At 45.4% G+C, this 22705-nt stretch overlaps 1 protein-coding gene across 5 annotated transcripts in view; it reads left to right on the forward strand.

The window, feature by feature from the left end:
- usp25 (ubiquitin specific peptidase 25) overlaps window positions 1–22705 on the forward strand; it is a 192908-nt gene that overhangs the window by 61743 nt on the left and 108460 nt on the right. For all 5 annotated transcript variants that reach the window (XM_038801374.1, XM_038801375.1, XM_038801376.1 and 2 more), the window contains 6 exons: window positions 2703–2865; window positions 8926–9012; window positions 11480–11617; window positions 13850–13926; window positions 18382–18455; window positions 22537–22694. In XM_038801374.1, coding sequence (XP_038657302.1) covers window positions 2703–2865; window positions 8926–9012; window positions 11480–11617; window positions 13850–13926; window positions 18382–18455; window positions 22537–22694 — 697 coding nt within the window. The remainder of the gene's footprint in view (window positions 1–2702; window positions 2866–8925; window positions 9013–11479; window positions 11618–13849; window positions 13927–18381; window positions 18456–22536; window positions 22695–22705) is intronic.

The raw sequence follows: 22705 nt of genomic DNA on the forward strand, positions 1-22705 counted from the left end.
GACAGTGCCCCAGTATTAGTCTGTGTCTTTAGGAGAGGAGGGGAAAGAAGCTAGGGCTAAATTCATCTTTAATTACCTGTAACTCAGAGCGGCCTGTTGGTGTCCTTTTAGCCAGATTGCACTTTCAATATTGAAGACTAGGTGCTGGTTTAGCTCACATGGGGCTGGTTTAGCTCACTCAGCTAAATCGCTGGCTTTTAAAGCACACCAAGCAGGCCAGCAGCACGGTTCGATTCCCCTACCAGCCTCCCCGGACAGGTGCCGGAATGTGGCGACTGGGGGCTTTTCACAGTAACTTCATTGAAGCCTACTCGTGACAATAAGCGATTTTCATTTTCATTTCATTTTCAAGTTGTGTTTGAATCCAACATGATGTGATAGGTTTAAGTCTGCCTTTTTTTCTGGCTGTCAGGACCGATTAGAAATGAGAAATAGGAAGAAGTAATTCATTTCTTTGTGAAGTTGTCTGGGCTATCCTAAGGCATTGAAAGGTCCCAGCTTGGATTTTAGGGGCATTTCGCTTGTAAATGAGCCTCTGGACAATCTTGTGGATACTTTTTTTCCCCTGACTTTTTTAAGATCCTGTACTCTGCAGAGTTTGAGCTCTTTTTGTGTATACTTGGGACTGTGTATTTGTAGATCTTGGAACAGGGTTTAGTTGGACATTTTTTTACATTTTAAACCTTTTAATAATTTGTACATCTTTACCTGTTTGAATTTTAGCAATAAAACCAACTCACTACTACTTCAGGAACCTGGCTGGATTATTTCTTGCACCAAGCTTTATTCAATTGAATATTTATATTGGCAAGATCACCTTTTTAAATTCAAACTCTTTTGTAACCAACTCCGCATTGGGACAAAAAGTGAAGTCTGTTCACATCTATTAACCTGTGTTGATGTTTCTTGCTAGTTTTCTCTCATTCTCCAATTTCTCCCTCTATTATTTTTTGGTAATTATTTGCTGGTTTCTGATTTTTGTTTTGCAATGTTCTGGGGCCCCCACTAAACTTTGCAGTATTGCAGAACTTTTCTTTCAATTTAGTACCATCCTTGAATGGCCTTCGTTGACCATGGATCATGTATCTTTCTCGTAACTACTTTCTTTCTTCATGAAATGTATCTTTGTTGAGAGTTATGAAATGTTCTCTTATGTAAGAAACATCTCCCTAAGATGCTGCTTCTCTGCAGTCCCATCTTTTGCCTATTTTTCCATTGCACTTCAGCCAACTCTGAACTCATACTTGTGTAGGTGCCTTTATTTATGTTTAAGGCACTTTTTTCCGACCCTAATTTCTCTCCCTCAAACCAAATGTGAAAATCTCATGTTTAGGTCACCCTTTCCTTGATGATCCTTTATTTGGAGTTCATTGATGAATCCTCTCTCGTATGCATGTTACCAGGTCTAAAATAGCCTGTTCCTTGATTGGTTCCAGAACATATCATACTGTACCATTTTATGTAGAGAACAGAATCTATGCCCCGAACTATCTTGTTCCCTGTATTATGATCCCAGATCAGACCCTAACAGTGGCTATGATACTGCAAAGAAACCCCAATATTTTATTTTACTTTTGTAAGAATGTGAGGAAAGGATATGGTATATTAAAACTCGCGCCATTCCAATATATCCATTTTTGAGCAGCAGCCATGTTTGCGAATAAGCTTCAGTTTGGTCTATATTGTGCTATTTCTATACGTTGCTGAAAATTTTAATCTGTTTCAGATTCCCTCACAAATTGATAACTGGGTGAATGGTGTTTGCTCATAATTCAGAGTTGCTTCATTTGTAATACTGCCTCATGTGATTTGTTTCATGCAAAGAGACCATGTTTAATTATTTACAGTGAAACTATCTGCATTGTGGTGTACTTATGAGCATCCTTTGTGAAGCCGTGTGAATTGTCCTTGGATTTATTTTAGTGCTTTGACACTAATGCTACGAAAGAATATTTCACTCAACCCATTTTACTGTTAGATGGGCTTCTTCTGCTCTGCCAATACCCAAGATCCACTGCCAGAAATTGCTCTCGCTTCCACTAATTTGCCCATGCGTTATACAGTCCAAAATGCTTTACCTAGACGCTGCCCAAGTTTGGAAGAACCGATGAAACATGGAAATGTAGTTCACGGTGAGAAGGAAAGTAACAGACTTCAGCAGGAGGACCTATTTAGACCAGTGAAATGGGCAGACGCACAGTTTAATGCAGAGAAGTGCAAAGTGGTATGTTTTGATTGGAAGAATGAAGAAAAGTGGTAGAATTTTAATGGGGGTGCAGGAGCAGAGAAAGGCCGAGGTGAGGTGGGGGTGGGGTGGGGGATTGAACGTGCACGAACCAGCAGAGTCTTCAGAGGTGGTGAAGCATGGACTACAGAGTGGACTCGTGCTCGAACATTCTATGAATCCGTAATTGTGTCGGGAGCACCTTTATAGTTCTAGAAGTCATAGTATGAATACTTTGCAATCCTCCTCCTCTGAAATCTGAGGAATGACACTGGACCATGTTCAGTAGGCACTTGTTCATTCGCTAGGCTGTGTTTTTAACTTTACACTTTTAGCAGAGTTGGGTTTGCCGCTGTTTAATGCTTTTGCCAATTCTTGAGATTGTGACTGTCTCAATTGAGAAGAGGCCTGTGATCATTTCGAACTGGATGGTCCAGACACTAGCTTATACTATATTTATTTTTATTGTCTCTTTAAGAGTGCTAGAAGCCAGTATCGCAGAAAACAAGGCGAGCTTGAAAAGGACGCAAGGAGAGGTATGGAGTGACTCAGTAAATCCATACGATCGGAAACGACATGAGAACTGTCCTGTCGGACTGAAGAATGTAGGGAATACCTGCTGGTTCAGCGCAGTCATTCAGGTGAGGGCACCTTTTTGTTTTCACTAAAAATAATTTAATTTCCTCCCAGGAGCCTCCTTGTCAGAGCATCAAACACGTTTCTCCGCAGGCCATCACTTTTCTTCACTTGAGATATCACAGTTGGGAAGTGGGATTGAGCCTAACCCTATTCCCGCTTTGAGAATGCAGAGTCCCCATTTGCCCTGAATGACTGAATTACACTCCGGTATTGGGGAAGCTGTAATCTCTCGAATATCACTCTATCATGCCTCATTTCCATTTATCAAGTGCCTTTCATGATTCCAGGATCTGCCAAAGGCTTCACAGCCAATGATACACTTATATAGCGTATCTCCGTTGTGACGGAGGAAACGCTTCAGCAAGTTTGCGCACCGAAAGATCCCACGTATAACAAATGATTGAAAAAACCTGTTTTGTGATGTTGCTTGAGAGGTGAATAGTGGCCCAGACATCGGGAAGAACTCCCCGATCCGATTCAACCTCGCGCCACTGGATTTTTTTTACTTCCATCTGAAAAGAACGACGGGGTCTCAGTTGAAGCTACCGTCTAAAAGACAGAACCTCCAAATGTACAGGACTGAATTAGAAGACCCGTGATCCTTGTATTTGAATGGTTTTGCCAAGTGATTCAGTGGGTTGCTCCCCCCCCCTCCCCCAAAAGCAATCAACCTCCACTGCTGAATTGATTGCCAGCAACAGAAGATTCAGGAACAGATGAGCCTGGAAGTGATACCAGTGGATCAGGTAGCAATTCCCGTCTGAGTGACTTATTTGTTTGTTATATTAGTTGCACTTGCTTTTTATGGGGCAGCCTGCTCCAGTACACTTGCCGAGTAAATGTACTCCAGCTTTGCGACACAGCCTATTTTGCTTGAACATAATAAACCTTAGTTAGCTGTAGTTAATTTGCCCCCATTCACCTCCAGCTTCCGGCACACTCTGCCCCGTCTCTTCACTGTATGGCATAATAGATCTGTATTTTTTTATTGCCATTGTTGCTGTGTGCTTTAGTCTCATGAACCTTCTGACCTATCCTTTTTTTCTCTCTGCTCCAGTTAGATTGCACTGTCTCCTGCACTTCCCTGTCACCTCAAAACTGTAAAACCTCTTTCATGGCCCAGAAATGTCTCCCATCCTGCAATAAGTTCAAACCCAATATCTTTGTTTCTAGTTTATCTAGTTTTCTGATTGACCTAGTTACCTTCTCTCAATTTGTTTTCTAATTAGCTGGTGTCTTGCTCCCCTCCACGCAGGCTTCTCGGTAAAGAAATAAATTTATTCTCACACTGGAGGCTGGCAGAGTGGGGGCGTGGAGGGATGTGGGTGTTTAAATCTAGAAGTGAGGGGAGACGAGAAAGTCCCAGTTTACCAATGCCCACAAAGCAGAAGTGACAGGAGCAAGCCACAGTCCTTAAAAAGAAAAGTGATGGATTTCACTCATAGAGGAGGTGAACGGGGGATCTTGTAGATCAGTCTTCACCATTGCATAAACTAATCCTAACCTCTAACCCGTAATCCTGTGTGGTAAAGGGAGGAGGTCAAGATATCCCAATTGACACTGGGTGAAGCGAGGAGCTTTGAGGAATTGTCCAGTAGGAAGATGGTGGTGCTCATAGGATTGACATTGCGATTAGAAAGTGTAGATTTTTTAATACAAACACAAAATATTGAACTTTTTACATTCTTGATACCACCTTCAGACTTTGGAAAACCGACTGGGACCAATGGGGTCATTGTGTTGGCTGCTGTTTTGATTTGGCAGCAAGAGTACTATAGTTTTCTTCTTTGGGTGATTTGCTCCTGATCCCCCGTTACAATGACCTGCATTTGTGTATAATTGCCATCTGTTCACTGCCTTGCTACCTTGGCCAGTGGCTGTTCCTCATGCCTGAGCCTCGAACATCAGTAGTGCATCCATTTCCAGCGAAACTGAATTCTGTCCGATTTTGGGTATTGGCTGCAGTCGGCAGAAGCGAAGGGCGAGCTAGATGCCTGTGATATTGACAAGGGGGGGGGGGTGGGGGAGGCGCAAATGGGAGGAGAGGGGGAAGCTGATTGTATTGGCTGCAGTGGGGGGCGGGGAGAGCCTCATGCATGCGATATTGGGATAGATAAGCATGTAGTATGGTGGAGAGAGTTTCCCCGCATTGGGCTGTGGTGGGAATGGGGGGGGGGGTAGGTGGGGAAGATTTATCCATGTGGAGCATGAACCGCAGTGAGGGGACAGCCACGTGCACTTGATGTCAGCTGCACTTTTATGTAATGTGTTTATTAAAAAGGGCCCCTGATTTGAAATCAGCTGCCATTCAGTGTAGGTGTAAACAAGTGATCATCACTGTTCCTTCCACTGCATCAGATTTAGTTACAACTTGGCAAAAAGTTATTAAAGATTAATGACTTCACAGGGCTTTCACTGTCCTTCACATGCCTATTTGGCAACCTCATAGGCCAGAGGTTAAGTACAGAAATGCCCTGTGAATTATTATTAAGCAGACTTGGTTGGCGTGTAGAAAATTCTTTTTACCTCCCATTCTTCTCCCTTTGCCATCCGTCACTCACCCTATTGTTACCTCTGTTTGAAGTGACAAATGTATATCGAGTCTCCTCAGACTAGAAATAATATTTTGACGTTGGACTGGAATTTAAAAGGTGTCGCTGTAAGTGGAAGCATCTCATACCGAGATGCAGCCAAGATCTGAAGCTTGAAGTTTCGGAAATCATGAATCACACGCCTACCCTGTGCTCTGAATGGCACCCTGCTGTCGTTGTGCACAGCTATCCTGCATCCTGCATGGAAATTTCCATTGCCCCTGCGCTAAAGTCGTTCACACAGATGAGAGGAAAGAGACCATAACATCGCACAGCAATAAAAAGAGCACCCTTGGAAGCTGCTCACTTAAAGTATTTCCTAAACGTTTTTCAATTTGTACTCGGGGTGGCACAGTGGTTAGCATTGCTTTCTCGCAATGCCGGGCACCGGGGGTCAACTCGCACCTTGGGTGATTATGTGCAGTTTGCACATTCTCCCCACGTCTGCCTGGGTTTCCTCCGGGTGCTCCCGTTTCCTCACACAGTCCAAAGATGTGCTAGGTAAATTGACCATGCTGAATTGCCACTTCGTGTCCAAAAAGGTTAGGTGAGGTTATGGGGAGAAAGCGGGGGCATGGGCCTGGGCGGGGTGCTCCTTCAGAGGGTTTGTGCAGACTCGATGGACTGCTAGGCTAATCAACCCTAGCATTGGATAGGTCATTCTGTTCCACCTCAGCTCATTAAAGAAGTACTGCATTGATATAATGCCTTGAAACATTCCAAAGCATCTTGCAGCACTTTTGAAGGACAATCGCTTTTGCTATGTAGAAAACATGACAGCCGAATTGCACACAGTTAACTGAAATGATATAATGGCTATTTTTGTTGGTTATGGGATGATTGTTGTCAAACAACATCAGGAGAACTCCCTTGCTGTTCTTTAAAAATGGTATTGTGGGATTTTCGCCCAAGAGAGGGGGAGGCAGTGGCGTATTGGTATTGTCACTGGGCTAGTAATCCAGTGACCCATGATAATGTTCTGGGGAACCGGGTTCGAATCATAGAATTTTTTTTTTTACAGTGCAGAAGGAGGCCATTTGGTCCATCGAGTCTGCACCGGCCCTGGGAAAGAGCACCCCACTTAAGCCCACACTTCCAACGTATCCCAGTAACCCCACCCAACCTTTTTGGACACAAAGGGCAATTTAGGATGGCCAGTCCACCTAACCTGCACATCTTTGGACTGTGGGAGGAAACCGGAGCACCCGGAGGTAACCCACGCAGACACGGGGAGAACATGCAGACTCCGCACAGACAGTGACTCAAGCCAGGAATCGAACCTGGGACCCTGAAGCTGTGAAGCAACTGTGCTAACCACTGCAGATGGTTGAATTTGAATTCGATAAAAAATCTAGAATTAAAAGTAATGATGGCCATGAAACCATTGTCGATTGTTGTAATGACCCACCTGGTTCACTAATGTCCTTTAGGGAAGGAAATCTGCTGTCCTTACCTGGTCTGGCCTACATGTGACTCCAGTCCCACATACATGTGGTTGACTCTTAAATATCCTCCGGATGGGCAACAAATGCTGGCCTAGCCAGCGACGCCCACATCCCATGAACGAATAAAAAAAGATCAGACGTCTCACCTGATATGAGACACCTCCGACAGTGTAACTCTCCCTCAGTGCTGTACTGGAGTGTCAGTCTTAATTTTATGCTCCGGTCCTTGGAATGGAACTTGAATCCATGGTCTTCAAATTCAGAAAATGGTGTGCACCACTTCTGTGCCACAGTTTGACACCTGAACCTGTGATCTGCTCAGCTTGGAACTGTGCACCTGGAGTTTTACAAATACTTAATTGATGTATGAATCCTGAACCCGAATGCCAAAGACCACCAACCAGCAACAGCAGGGGAGTTCTCCTCAGGTCAAGGAATGTTTCAATAGCCACATCTTGCCCTCAATAGAATAGGCTGTTGGGATCATTTTGGTAAAATGTTCCATGTTTTAAAAAATCTGTTGTGGGGGCAGAAAGACTCCCTGGACCTTTGGCCTTCACTTTTCACGCAGTAATCTCAACTCTGTCCCTTCTTTTTCACTGATGGTGAATAGTTATCCATCTTTATTTGGCCCTTCATAATTCTGAAAACCGCTGTTAGCAATTGTAAACACTTGGCCTTCTGGACTGAAGCGGAGATTTATTCAATAACTATTTCCTAAGGGTTATTTGAGTCAAACGAGCAAGTGGAAGAATGATTTTTGCTCACTGACTGCTGCTGGTGATGTTACCTAGAGGACCAGGAGTTGACTATTTAGCCCCTTGAGCCTGTTCTGCTATTCCATGAGATCATGGCTGATCTGTAACCTAACTCTCTTACTCTCTTTTTTCACCAAATCCATCAATGTCATTGGCTATATCAATCTCTGCTTTAAATTCAACAACTGATCTTGCATCAGTTTTCATTTGTGGAAGAGAAGTTCAAATGTATTTCACCTAGTGCATGTTGGAGTGCCTCTGAATTTCACTCCTGAAAGGTATGGCTCTAATGTTTAGGCTATACCCCATGATACTAGATTCCCCAACAGAAGGAAACCGTTTCTCTCTGTCTGCAGATCTATTTCCCTTAATATCTTGAAAACTTTGATCAAATCACTTCTTAACCGCCTAAATGCCAGGAAATAGAACTCCTTTTTGTGTAATTCCTCCTTGTAGCTTAATCCTTCGAATCCAGGTATAGTTCTGGTAAATCTTCACTGCACTCCCTTCAAGGCCAGTATATCCTTCATAAAGTGATCCAGCTGACCTCAAGGCACACGTGTATGGATATCGGATTGAGGGCAGATTTAGGTGGGCAAATAACTTTGGAGGCCCACATGATTTGTGGCCAGTTAGGCGAGGCCCTAAGGGTCACCTGGTTCTGAGGAAGCAGTGGCGAAGAATGAAAAGCTTCAGAACAGAGCAAGAAGAATGTTATGTCAGCTGTGGCTTGGTGGGTCACTTCAGAGACTTGAGCACATAATCCAGCTGACATTCCCAGTGCAGTACTGAACAAATGCTGTGCTGTCAGAGACGGTCTTTTGACGAAACATTGCAACCCTGCCTGCACACTCCAGCAGACATAAAATGGCCGCACGTTGCAGTATTGTGGAGAAGAGCAGTGGACATATCACCGGTGTTTTGACCAATTTTATCCCTCAACCAACATGACTAAAGCAGATTATCTGATCATTATCTCATTGCTGTTTGTCAGACCTTGTGCGCATATTGGCTGACACGTTCTACAGTGCAGCTGTGACTACATTTAAATGTACTTTATTGGTGAAAAACACCTTGGAATGTACTGAACTTGTGAAAGTTGCTATATAAATGCAAGTTTATTTTCCACGTTCTCTTTCACATGTTTTCTTTGCTTTGTCTTTCCTCCCATAAGTTCATTTGTTTTTATTGTAAACGTAGAGCTGAATAAGTGTGTGACCTGTAAAACGCCATAATTGACTGTAGTTATTGTCTTCCCTACCCTTCAGTCCCTCTTTAATCTGCTTGAGTTTCGGAGACTCGTCCTCAACTACATCCTGCCGACTGATCCTCAGGATGTACCTCAAAACCAAAAGGTACGTGGCTTCTGTATATCTTAGCGAATGCACGCAGCATGGGACAGGCGCCCACCTTGCCACTCGCAGCAAACGCAACTAAGTGAATTTATTTAATCTGAGGCAGACACCCCAGTGTTGCTAACTGTGGCTGGATGTATTTCTGGGGATACCATCTTGTGACCTTTCTGTCTCGAACAACCCCAGAATCCTTCCATTGGCCATCCGATACAATCATCCTGGCAATGCACTGCCTTTCCACAGCCAATTGACAATCTTCATCTTTTGGATGATTCCCGGCTGTCATTCACAGAACTTTTTTTCCACCACATCTCCTATAAAATGAAAACTTGAAAAATAAGCTTTGTAATACTTTTGTTTGAAGGAGTGGCCATGAGATTAATTTTTAATTTGATTCTTCCATATCGATCCTGATAGCCCTGCCTGTGTAAAATTTGCACGAAAGCGGACACACATTCAAAAAGATATATATTGTGGCTTTGCTTCTCATAATCCCTGTCTGACCACGCCTGTATACTGGCAGTCTGCAAACACAGAGGCTGTGAATGCTACCCTTCCCCATGAGCACAATATGGACATTGGTATCTTTCCCCCTGACATCCAACCTGCACTGCAGCATCCCCTGATGCTCAGTTACTGATGTATCCCTAATGCCACAAGTGTTAAATTGCAAGTTGAAGCTATTGGCAGCTTAAGTCTTTTAATTATGTTTGAATAATTTTGTCATTTCCTGCCTCAATCTTTTGTTCATATATTTTGATGTCAGGCTTGGTAATTTTTTTACTCTTGGAAAAATGAAGGCTTTCAGAGGAAGCAGCCAAATTTCTGGCATCGAGATTTCCCCAGTCAGATACGTTATGACATTGAGAGGGATGTAGAATGTGAGAGACAGAATAATGAATGCCCCTTCGTGCTGACCCAACAAAGTGTTCCCTGCAGCATTGTTTTATTTCCACATCTTCACACCACCCATACTGTGCACCCTCTTGGAGAGTGCATATTGCTTTAAGAAAATTAGAAGTAGCAATTTGCTGCACTCCTTTATTTGCTAGGATCTGGAATGTGACTGAAACAGTCTCGGACACTGATACTTTTAGGATGTGCATTATGCAACCTTGACCCAGAACTTAACTAAAATAAACTACCAAGTCACTTGTCGTTGCGTTTTTAAAGTAGCCTCTTCTTCTTCACTTACACCCCTTTCTTCCCTGCCCCCAACCCTACCTCTTGTAGACTATGTCTCTATTTGGCACTGTTTTCTCCCTTCCTGCTTCTCTGAATAAAACAGCTATACCGAGAAGGTGTGGGAGTGTTGAGAAGGGTGTATATAAATGTAGTTAATTGTATGGAAGGTAAATACGAGCACTAACTGGTGTTAGAGGGGCATGATTATAATGTGCGTCTCGGCGAATAAACCCTAATAAAGGAGTAGAACAGAGGGTGTCTCTTTTTAATTAAAACGATTTGTTGCACAGGTTAAAAAACAATTTACTTTTTTTAAAAACCTTTTTTTGGAGGAACATTTTTTTTCTCTGAAGTTACTGGCTCACTGGTTTGCATTTCCAGTCAATCTTTGTTTGACATATGGGTGTTGCTCCTGAGAAGATGGTGGTGAGCTGCCTGCTTGAACTGCTGCAACCATTGTTCTGCACAGACTCCCAGAGTGTGCTAACAGACAAAGAACAAAGAAAAGTACAGCACAGGGACAGGCCCTTCGGCCCTCCAAGCCTGTGCCGACCATGCTGCCCGTCTATACTAAAATCTTCTACACTTCTGGGGTCCGTATCCCTCTATTCCCATCCTATTCATGTATTTGTCAAGATGCCCTTTAAATGTCCCTATTGTCCCTGCTTCCATCGCTTCCTCCAGCAGCGAGTTCCAGGCGCCCACTACCCTCTGTGTAAAAAAAACTTACCTTGTACATCTCCTTTAAACCTTGTCCCTTGCACCTTAAACCTATGTCCTCTAGTAATTGATCCCTTTACCCTGGGGAAAAAGTCTGGCTAGGCTGGGAGTTCCACGATTTTGATGCAGCGATGGCAAAGGAGCAGCTGTTAAATACCCAAGTAGGGTTGGTGTGCGTGATGGTGTTTTCAAGCATCTGCAGCCCTCTTCCTACTGGGCAGTGGATGTCACAGGTTTCATCAGGCCACAAGAGGACACCTTTAGTACCTCTCCAAGGGACTGATCATGTGGCCCCTGCTCAACAACAGTGTTTGCTGTCTTTAAGGATCCTTGTCTCTGATAAAATCCATTCATCTGTGTCCGAACCCAGCACTGTTCAGAGGTTACCATCCTCCTGTAGAATAGGGTGTTTCCGTATCTTCCTTACATTAACTCTGGCCCTAAGTCTCCTTATCAGTGTGTGCTTTCCCCTCCCTCTTCTCTCCAATTGTTCCTGAATGGACAATATTCTTTTGAGATTGTATTGCGAGAATTTGTGTTCATTTGTGCTCACAACCTGCAGGAGCGCCGGAATCTTCCTTTTATGCATGAGTTGAGGCATCTTTTTGCGCTAATGGTTAGCTCCAAGAGGAAATATGTGGATCCTTCGAAAGCTGTGGAAATACTGAAGGATACTTTCAAATCGAATGACTTGCAACAGGTAAGATTTGGGAGGGGTGAGGGATTTAAAAATTATTTAAATAGCAATCCTTCGATTACTGTTGATTCATGGCAAGCTGTAACAGCTATTGTGGCAGGTTTTATCCCTCTGATGTGCTGCGATAGCTGATCTCAGATCGCAGTTCGGAGACTTCAGTTAGTCTCAGTGCTTCCAAATACTGGCTAGGATTGCCACGATTGACTGCTATTCAGTGAATTACGCTGGAAATTGGAGTGAGCTAGAGAGGCATCTGCTGTCATGCTTCAAATACACTACCAGCACTTGCCCCATTCTTACATGGAATGATCTTGTGGACAAGATGCTGGAGAGAAACATTTACTGTGGAACTTAGAGTCTAGCATACCTCCATTTCAGGGCACCTACTGCACTAGTGACATTTTGTCTATTTTCCACAGCAACTGCATGAAAGAAATTGTGTGACCGTAGGCAACAGATGCACGGTCACTAGGGCTGACCTCATTCTTTCCCTGTTTCAGAGAATCTCCACTTTCCGTCTCTTTCCTGATTCAGTGACTAGTAAGAAACTGGAATGATGGAAAATCCTGTTTTGGTGTTGCATCTCCCCAATGTTTTGTTATACTACTGACTTTTCTCGTCTTCTGTTGAAGCTGTAGTCTGATGTACAGTTCCTCAGATGCTGGCTGCCCTCTGGTACTCATTCACCGGACGATTTCTTGTCTGTAGAACTATGGGCAGCAAGGTAGGACAGTGGTTAGCACTGTTGCTTCACAGAGCCAGGGTCCCAGGTTCGATTCCCAGTTTGGGTCACTGTCTGTGTGGAGTCTACATATTCTCCCTGTGTCTGCGTGGGTTTCCTCCAACAAATGCCGAAAGATGTGTTGTTGGATGAATTGGACATTCTGAATTCTCCCTCCGTGTACCCGAACAGGCACCGGAATGTGGCGACTAGGGGCTTTTCACAGTAACTTCATTGCAGTGTTAATGTAAGCCCACCAGTGAAAAATATTATTAAACAGCGTGTGTGCTGTTTGACCCTGGGGTACACATCAACTTTGCTCGCCTGCCTTCTGTATGTGGATATCTTCCAGTGGAGGTCACTGGACAGTGATTAGGAGGCAGAACACCTACTTACTTTATTATTTCTGTCCTTTCCCAATGTGTGAGCCTAATTGTGACACCTCACTTTGTCCCAGGCAGAAATCAGGAACCTCGGTGTAGATATTAAACTGAGCTGGAACCATTTGGCATATTGCAAGTTGCCTTTGCCTGTTTCTAACTTCCTCCAGCAACAACAACAATCTGTGTTTGCATTGCACATTTAACTTTGTAAATTCCAGTGTGCTATGCTGGAACATTAAAAAGCAATACTTGGCACCGAGACACACGGGTCGACATTTGGACGGATGCACAAAAACCTGGTTAAAGGGGTTGATTTTAGGGTTGACTTAAGAGGAGAGAGCCGCAGAGGGGTTTAGGACAAGAATCCCATAGTTCGGACATTGGCACTCGAAGGCACGGCTGCCAATGTTGGAGCAATTAAATTCAGGTTTCACAGAATTGTTGTAGTGCAGAGAGAGGCCATTTGGCCCATCGTGTCTGCACCAGCTCTCTAAACGAGCATTGTGGCTTAGTGTCATTCCCCTGCCTTTTGCCTGTACATTGACAAATTGGGTTCGAGGTACTGAACATGAAGGGGATAACTATAAAAGCAAGGATGTGGTCTGCAGTTTGTCAATATGGATTGGGTTACTCAAGAACCTGGGAGAGATATCGGAGAGGGCTGAAAGGAAGGAGGAGATTACAGAGATGGGGAGGAGCAAACGCGTGAAAGGATTGGAAAGCAAGGAAGATAATTTTAAGATCGAGGCATTGCTCAACTGGGAACCGGTGTCTTTCAGTGCGCGCAGCAGTGATGAGTGAACAGGACTTGCTGCAAATTAGGACATGGGAAGCAAAGTTTTAGATGACCAAGTTTATGAAAGGTACAAAGTGAGAGGTTGGCCAGGAATGTGTTTGACTAGTCAAGCCCAGTAGTAACAAAGACCCACAGCTCCTAGGTCTGGGTCGTAAGCTCTGAAATTCCCTTGCCAAACCTCTCCACCCTCCTCCTCAAAGATACTCCATAATACATACCTTTTTGACCAACTCCCGTAAGCTGTTTTATGATAAATGAGGTACCATTCATGCATTGTCTTGTGTAGATGTTTAACCTTTTATTATGTTTTTTTCCCCCTTTCTCTCGTTCTATAGCAAGATGTGAGTGAGTTTACACACAAGCTTTTAGACTGGTTAGAGGATGCCTTTCAGGTGAAAACAGAAGAACCGAGGTAAGCTTGGTATGATTTTAAGAAAAAAACTGAATGTGATACCCTATAGCATTGTTCACTAGTTTTCTTTAGCTGATCTCCAGTGGCATTGCTCACTGCTGTGCTGAACCTGACCCCCAGTGGCATTGCTCAATGCTGTGCTGAATCTGACCCCCAATGGCATTGCTCAATGCTGTGCTGAATCTGACCCACAGTGGCATTGCTCACTGCTGTGCTGAACCTGACCCCCAGTGGCATTGCTCACTGCTGTGCTGAATCTGACCCCCAATGGCATTGCTCACTGCTGTGCTGAACCTGACCCCCAATGGCATTGCTCAATGCTGTGCTGAACCTGACCCCCAGTGGCATTGCTCACGATTGTGCTGAACCTGACCCCCAATGGCATTGCTCAATGCTGTGCTGAACCTGACCCCCAGTGGCATTGCTCACGGTTGTGCTGAACCTGACCCCCAGTAGCTTTGTCACTGCTGTGCTGAACCTGACCCCCAGTGGCATTGCTCACTGCTGTGCTGAACCTGACCCCCAGTGGCATTGCTCACTGTTGTGCTGAACCTGACCCCCAGTGGCATTGCTCACTGCTGTGCTGAACCTGACCCCCAGTGGCATTGCTCACTGTTGTGCTGAACCTGACCCCCAGTGGCATTGCTCACTGCTGTGCTGAACCTGACCCCCAGTGGCATTGCTCACTGTTGTGTTGAGCCTGACCCCCAGTAGCTTTGTCACTACTGCGCTGAACCTGACCCCCAGTGGCATTGCTCACTGCTGTGCTGAACCTGACCCACAGTGGCATTGCTCACTGCTGTGCTGAACCTGACCCCCAATGTCATTGCTCAATGCTGTGCTGAACCTGACCCCCAGTGGCATTGCTCACTGTTGTGCTGAACCTGACCCCCAGTAGCATTGCTCACTTCTGTGCTGAACCTGACCCCCAGTGGCATTGCTTACTGTTGTGCTGAACCTGACCCCCAGTGGCATTGCTCACTGCTGTGCTGAACCTGACCCCCAGTGGCATTGCTCACTGCTGTGCTGAATCTGACCCCCAGTGGCTTTGTCACTGCTGTGCTGAACCTGACCCCCAGTGGCATTGCTCACTGCTGTGCTGAACCTGACCCACAGTGGCATTGCTCACGCTGTGTTGAACCTGACCCCCAGTGGCATTGCTCACTGCTGTGTTGAACCTGACCCCCAGTGGCATTGCTCACTGCTGTGCTGAACCTGACCCCCAGTGGCATTGCTCACTGCTGTGCTGAATCTGACCCCCCCCCAAACTTCTTAATGATGTCAGAGATGTACAAATCCAATGGCAGATAAAATAGAAAGTGCAGGAAACATTATGCTGAAAATTTCACTTTAAACTTTGTCTTTTGTGTTTGCAGCTGCTATGTTGTTTGCAGCAGTCATGTATTTACAACATTTCCTATTTTCATTCAGGAGTTGCAGCATTTAGTTTCTTTTTCTGGTGGCCAAGATTCTGAATCTGAAGAATCCGATGTACAGCATCAGAATTGTTTATACGATTAATAAGACTGGCTATGTTTAAAAATTCATTCTTGGGATGTGGGTGTCGCTGGCTAGGCCAGCATTTATTGCCCATCTCTAGTTGCCCTTCAGAAGGCCTATCACAGTGTATGACAAGGCTTCCTGTTAATAAGCTCTAGCTGACTGCCCAGAACTGTGGAGAAAGAAGGACAACCTTGGTCTGCATTCTGGTATTTGTAGTTTACCAAAATGTACTGAGTTTAGATTTAGATTTATTGTCACGTGTACCAAGGTACAGAGAAAAGTATTGTTCTGCGTACAGTCCAGGCAGATTGTTCCATAGATGAAAAACATAGGACGTTCATAAATACACAATGTAAATACATAGACGTAGACATCGAGTGAAGCATGTGGAGTGTCGTGTAATTCAGTAGAAAAGATGTATGGAGAGGTCAGTTCAGTCCATAAGAGGGTCTGTTTTTGAATCTGTTTCCGCGTGTTCACAGAATGTTGTATCGTCTGCCCGATGGAAGAAGTTGGAAGAGAGAATAACCCGGGTGTGAGGGATCTTTGATTATGCTGCCCGCTTTCTCAAGGCGGCAGGAGGTGCAGACAGAGTCAATGGATGGGAGGCGGGTTCACCTGATAGACTGGGCTGTATTCACGATTCTCTTGCGGTCTTGGGCCGAGCAGTTGCCATACCAGGCTGTGATGCAACCAGATAGGATGCTTTATATGGTGTATCTGTAAAAGTCGGTAGGAGTCAATGTGGTCACGCTGAATTTCCTTAGTTTCCTAAGGAAGTATAGGCGCTGTTGTGCTTTCTTGGTCGTAGCTCATGCCCACTTCAGAAACCTGACATTGTAATTAAAGCTGGCACTGCCACTGCCGTGCTGAGAGAGTGTTGTACTGTCTGAGGTGCCATCCTTTGGTTGAGATTTCAAGCACTCAGGTATATAACAAAAATCTCTTTGAGGAGGAGTTCTCTTGGTATCCTGCTCCATATTTTATTCCCCAACCAACATCATTAAAACCTAGTATTTAATTGATGGTTGTGGGATTTTGCTGTGTTTGAATTGGTTTCTTGTATCACACCAGTAACAGATTTGTACAATTTAAAATGACTAATGTGTGGGAGGGTATTTGGACTCCAGGAGTGAAATCCAACACGGGGAGCCTTCAGGAGTGAAACTGCACACGAAACACAACACAGCTGATTCGAGGGGTGAGGTTCTGCACAGAACAAGTTTGCAGCTGACTTCTGGGGTGGGATTCTCCCCTACCCGGCGGGGCGTCCCGCGTAGCGGAGTGGCGCAACCACTCCGGCGTCGGGCCTCCCCAAAGGTGCGAAATTCTCCGTACCTTTGGGGGCTAGGCCCCCGCCGGAGCGGTTGGCACCACGCCGACTGGCGCCAAAACCGGCACCAACGGCCTTTGACGCCTGGCGCCGGCAGAAAGGCCTTCGCCGGTTCGCTGACGTCACAACCGGCGCATGCGCGCTGGGGTATTCCCTTCCGCCTCCGCCATGGTTGAGGCCGTGGCGGCGGCAGAAGAGAAAGAGTGCCCCCACGGCACTGGCCCGCCCGCCGATCAGTGGGACCCGATCGCGGGCCTGTCCACCGTGGGGGCACCCCCGGGGTCCGATCACCCAGCCCCCCCCCCCCCCCCCCCCCCCCCCCCCCCCCCCCAGGACCCCGGGGGCCCGCTCCCCGCCGCCGATCCCGCCGCCACCAGAGGTGGTTCAAACCTTGGCGGCGGGAGAGGCCTCCCAGCGTGGGGTCGGAGAATTTCGCCCCTGGAGTGAAACTTTGCACAGGTAGCACATGTGTTGCTGACTCTTGAAGTGAAATCCCACAAAGGGCCTGTTTGATTTTTACATAGAATTACATAGAATTTACAGTGCAGAAGGAGGCCATTCGGCCCATCGAGTCTGCACCGGCTCCTGGAAAGAGCACCCTACCCAAGGTTAACACCTCCACCCTATCCCCATAACCCAGTAACCCCACCCAACACTAAGGGCAATTCTGGACACTAAGGGCAATTTATCATGGCCAATCCACCTAACCTGCACATCTTTGGACTGTGGGAGGAAACCGGAGCACCCGGAGGAATCCCACGCACACACGGGGAGGATGTGCAGACTCCGCACAGACAGTGACCCAAGCCGGAATCAAACCTGGGACCCTGGAGCTGTTAAGCGATTGTGCTATCCACAATGCTACCGTGCTGCCCTTGGTCGACCATAAGGGTGTGGTTCCCCCCTCTTCTAGAGCACAGGATAAGTACCTCAATGATTTGTTAATTAGCAGCATTGCAGAGCCCTGCTATCCCAGGTCTATGTTTCTCCTGTTGCAGTAAGGTAGCTTTTTGAATTCAAGTAAAGATGAGGAGTTTGGACCCCTCTGCTTATATTGCGCAGAGTTGCATTAAATGTACAGCACAGAAACCAGGCATTCAGCACATTGGTCCAGGCTGGTGTTTTGGGTCTGAAATACAACAAAGCTCGGAGCAGAATGGAGATCGGAGCACAAAGGGTTCTCTCCTGGAACAAAAAGACAGAGAGTATTAAAGCATATTTTATTTCTCTCTGCGTGCATTCAAAGCGATGCATGATTTGATAGAGTAGAAGGAGGAAGCTGTTTGCATTTGCAGGAAAGTCAATAACCAGAGGACACAGATTTAAAATAATTGGCAAATGAACCGAGGAGGGGAAATTATTTTACTCAGCATATTGTTAGGAATGTGCTGTGTGCGACCTGAAAGATTGGTGGAAACAGATTCTATAGCAACTGAGGAGTGGATAAATACTTGATGAATTGGAAGAATTTGTAGGACTCTGGGGAATGTGACTAATTGGATAGTTCTGTCAAAAAGTCGGGACAAGCGCAGAGGAAAGAATTGCTACAGGATGCTATTTTTGCTTGTGCAGCATTATTCTGGTGTGTATTGTGAGATTTTTCTTTGTTATGTTGTTAGGGATGGCGAGAAACCAAAGAACCCAATGGTGGAGCTCTTCTATGGGCGGTTCCTGGCTGTGGGAATGCATGAAGGTAATGTACATCAGAACCAACTGGTGAAAGTATTCTAAGAACATAAACCCTTGGTGGACAATTAAACAATCCACAAATATCCCCAATCCCCAATGATGGAGGAGCTCAGCACATCAGTACAAAAGACAAGGAAGGAGCATTCCTAACCAACTTCAGGTGGAAGTGCCGAGTGGATGATCCATCTCGGTCTCCTCCAGAGGTCCCCTGCATCACAGATGTCAATCTTCAGCTAATATGATTCACTCCACATGATATCAATAAACAGCTGAAGGCACTGGATACTGAAAAGGTTAAAGGACCTGACAATATTCCAGCAATAGTACTGAAGACTTGTGCTCCAGAACTTGCTGCACCCTTAGCCAAGATGTTCCAGTATAGCTACGACACTGGCATTACCCGGAAATGTGGAAAATTGCCCAGGTGGGTCCTGTACACATGATACAGGACAAATCCAACCCAGCCAGTTACTGCCCTATCAGTCTACTCTCCATCAGCAAAATGATGGAAGGGGTCATCAACAGTGCCATCAAGCGGCACTTACTCAGCAATAACCTGCTCATGGATGCTCAGTTTTAGTTCCGCCAGGGTCACTCAGCCCCTGACCTCATTACAGCCTTGGTTCAAACATGGACAAAAGAGCTGAATGGCAGAGGTGAGGTGAGAGTGACTGCCCTCGACATCAAGGTAATATTTGACCAAGTGTGGCATCAAGGAGTCCTCGCTACACTGGAGGCGATGGGGTTCAGGGAGAAAACACTACTAGCGAGAGTCATACCTGGCACAAAGGAAGATGGCTGTGGTGGTTGGAGATCAATCATCTCCGCTCCAGGACATCACTTCAGGAGTTCCTCAAGGTAGTGTCCTCAGCTCAAACATCTTCAGTTGCTTCATCAATGACCTCCCTTCCATCTAAGGTGGGGATGTTCACAGATGACTGCACAATCTTCAGCATCATTTGCAGCTCCTTAGACAATGAAGCAGTCCATGTCCAAATGCAGCAAGACCTGGACAATATCCAGGCTCGGGCTGACAAGTAGCAGGTTACATTCACGCCACACAAGTGCCAGTCAATGACCATCTTCTACAAGTGAGGACCTAACCATCGCCCCTTGACATTCAATGGCATTGCCATAGCTGAATCCCCCACAATCAACATCCTAGGGGCTACCGTTGATCAGAAACTGAACTGGACTAGCCATATAAATTACAGTGGCTACCAGAGCAGATCAAAGGCTCGGAATCCTGCAGTGAGTAGCTCACGCACTGCCCAACCAAAGCCTGTCCACCATCTACAAGGCACAAGTCAGGAGTGTAATGTAATACTCTCTCCTTGCCTGGATGAGTGTAGCTCCAACAACACTCCAGTTCGAAATCATCCAGGACAAAGCTCGCTTGATTTGTCCTCCTTCCACAAGCATTCAATCCCTCCACCACTGACGAACAGTGGCAGCCGTGTGTACCAGCTACAAAATGCTCTGCAGTAACTAACCAAGGTTCCTTAGACAACACCTTCCAAACCCACGACCACTACCATCTAGAAGGGCAAGAGCAGCAGATACCTGGGAACCCCATCACCTGGAGGTTCACCTCCAAGTCACTTACCATCCTGACTTGGAAATGTATCCCCGTTCCTTCACCGTCAATGGGTCAAAATCCTGGAACTCCCTCCTTAATGGCACAATGGGTGTACCTACACCTCGGGGACTGCAGAGGTTCAGGAAGGCAGCTTACCATCACCTTCTGAAGGGCAACTAGGGATGTGCAAGAATGCTGGCCTAGCCAGCGATGCCCGCATCCTGTAAATTAATTTTTAAAAATAGCAACATAAATAGTCCATAACTCCCTCAAGCCTATTAAACTATTCAACAAAGCGATGTTTGAACTTAGACATGAACTCCATTTTCTGCCCATTCCTGAATTCCCTGTGTGTCAAGAATGTATCACGAGTCTTGAATACATTCCATGATTGAGCAACATCAACTCTCTGTGAAGAGAATTTCAAAGTTCACAAACTTTCAAGGAAATAAATATCTCCATATCTCAGTTTTAAGTAAGTGACCCCTTTTTGGAAACTATGAGCCTTGTTTCTCGTCTCTCCAGCTGAGGGACACAGCCTCTCAGCATCTACCCTGTCAGTCTCTTCAACAATTTTGTATGTTTCAATGAGATCACTTATTCTTCTTAACCCCTGGATACAAAAGTCCATCCTCCTCAAATAAGCAAAATACTGCAGGTGCTGGAATCTGAAACAAGAACAGGGAACGCTGGAAAAACTGGTCTGGCAGCATCTGTAAGGAGAGAAAACTGAGGTGATGTTTCAAATCCCCTCTGGCTTTTAATCAGAACTAAAGAGAGGGAGAAATGTTTTAAATATTAAACTGTAGCTGTGAGGGATTGCAAGATGTGGCAACCTTAAAAACCGAAGACAGATGATGTGGGGTTGGGGTTACTACTGCATTGAGACATTAAAAGTATAGGATTTTTTTTTAAAAAGCGGATTAAGATGGAGGAGATAGGCCTTTGTCTACAGTTGTTGAACTCAATGTCGAGTCCTGAGGGCTGTAACCTGCCGAATCGGAAGATGAGGTGCTGCTCCTCCAGCTTATGTTGGGCTTCACTGGATCATTGCAGTAGGCCAAGGACTGACATGTGGACATGAGAGCAAGATGCTGTCATCTTTCGATCTCCCACAACCACAGTTTAATATCCAAAACATTTCTCCCTCTCTTTAGTTCTGATGAAAAACCAAATGGACTCAAAGCTCTGTTTTCTCTCCTCCAGCCTTGCTGACCATTTTCTGTCCATTCTGCTCAATCTCTCCTGATAGGACAACCCTCTCTCTCCTCAAAATGAATGTAGTAAACCCTTGTTCCACATTCTCTAAGCCAAGAACATCCTTCCCTACTTAAGGAGACCAAAAACATGCACTGGGCGTCGCCAAAGTCCTATATAATTACAGCAATCCTTGTAATACATACCTCTGGCAACATCGTTTTAAATACGCATTACCTTCTGAATTGCTTGCTCTTCTTGCATGTTAACATTGCAATTTGTGCAAGGACATCCAAACCCTTGAAGCCCAACATTTGTCAGTCTCACACATTTAAAAAAAAAAAATTCTGCTCTTCCGTTCTTCCAAAGTGGATATTTTTTACACTTCCCACATTATACTCCATCTGCTCCAATCTTCCCACACGTTTAACTGGTCTGTGTTCGTTTGCAGCCTTTTTACATCCTCCTCGCGGCTTACTATTCCACTTTTTTATGTACCGATATTCCACCAGTTTGTTTCCTCAACAAACATCAATATGTTGCATTCGGTCCCCACATCCAAGCCATTGTTCAGCAAACTTTTAATTTTTTAAAGTTTTTTGCACCCTGTGGAAAAGGTATTGCTTGTCTCCTCTTCTGGGAAATCACTTTTACAATCGAGCACTGCCAACATGCACAGCTCGGTTTGAGTAAAGCTCTGTCAGTGTTTTTGCATTAACATTCCAGGGCAGATCCAGCACAGGATTAGGTGAAGGTCCCGTTAAACTGACTATCAAACACACACACACACACACACACACACACACACACACACGGCAGTTTTGATACAAAGTTTCCCCGTCAGAGAAGCCAGTGAAGCGGGGGGTCGGGGTAGAAGAGAGAGTTGAGGGAGGGCACCAGGAAATGGAATTGCGGAGTATCGAGGTGTTCTATCGTGACTGACATTATCTTCAAATCTGATTCTTTCCTTATCTAATACTCAACCCTAAGCAGTTGTTCCTGTATTGGGATAAAGCCTGGGTGCCCTTCCTGGTTTCCCCACTGTGGCTCCGGATTGGTAAGAGAATCACTCGCCTATTGCCGCCATGTCTCAAATCAGCTCACTTGGAAAATTGATCCTGCTCTCTGCTTCTGACTGCATGGTTCAGCGACACCTCTACAACTCTGTTCGTGAAGAATGTATTTTATTTTTTAAAAAGCAGGCATGAAGTTAATCACATTGAACTGTACTAAAATGCAGCACCACTTCTGGAAATCCCAACCAATCTGATTTATTTCAACGTACTGTACCTTTCCAATTTTGCAATAGGAAAAAAGTTTGAGAATTCAGAGATGTTTGGACAGTACCCGCTGCAGGTGAATGGATTTAAGGATCTTCATGAGTGCCTGGAGGCTGCGATGGTTGAAGGCGAGATTGAGTCCTTGCAGGCAGAAAATTCTGCCAACTCAGCAAAGTCTGGGCAAGAGGTGGGTTGGAG

Source organism: Scyliorhinus canicula, chromosome 7 (assembly GCF_902713615.1).
Source record: "Scyliorhinus canicula chromosome 7, sScyCan1.1, whole genome shotgun sequence".
In the NCBI taxonomy this organism is placed as follows: Eukaryota; Metazoa; Chordata; class Chondrichthyes; order Carcharhiniformes; family Scyliorhinidae; genus Scyliorhinus; species Scyliorhinus canicula.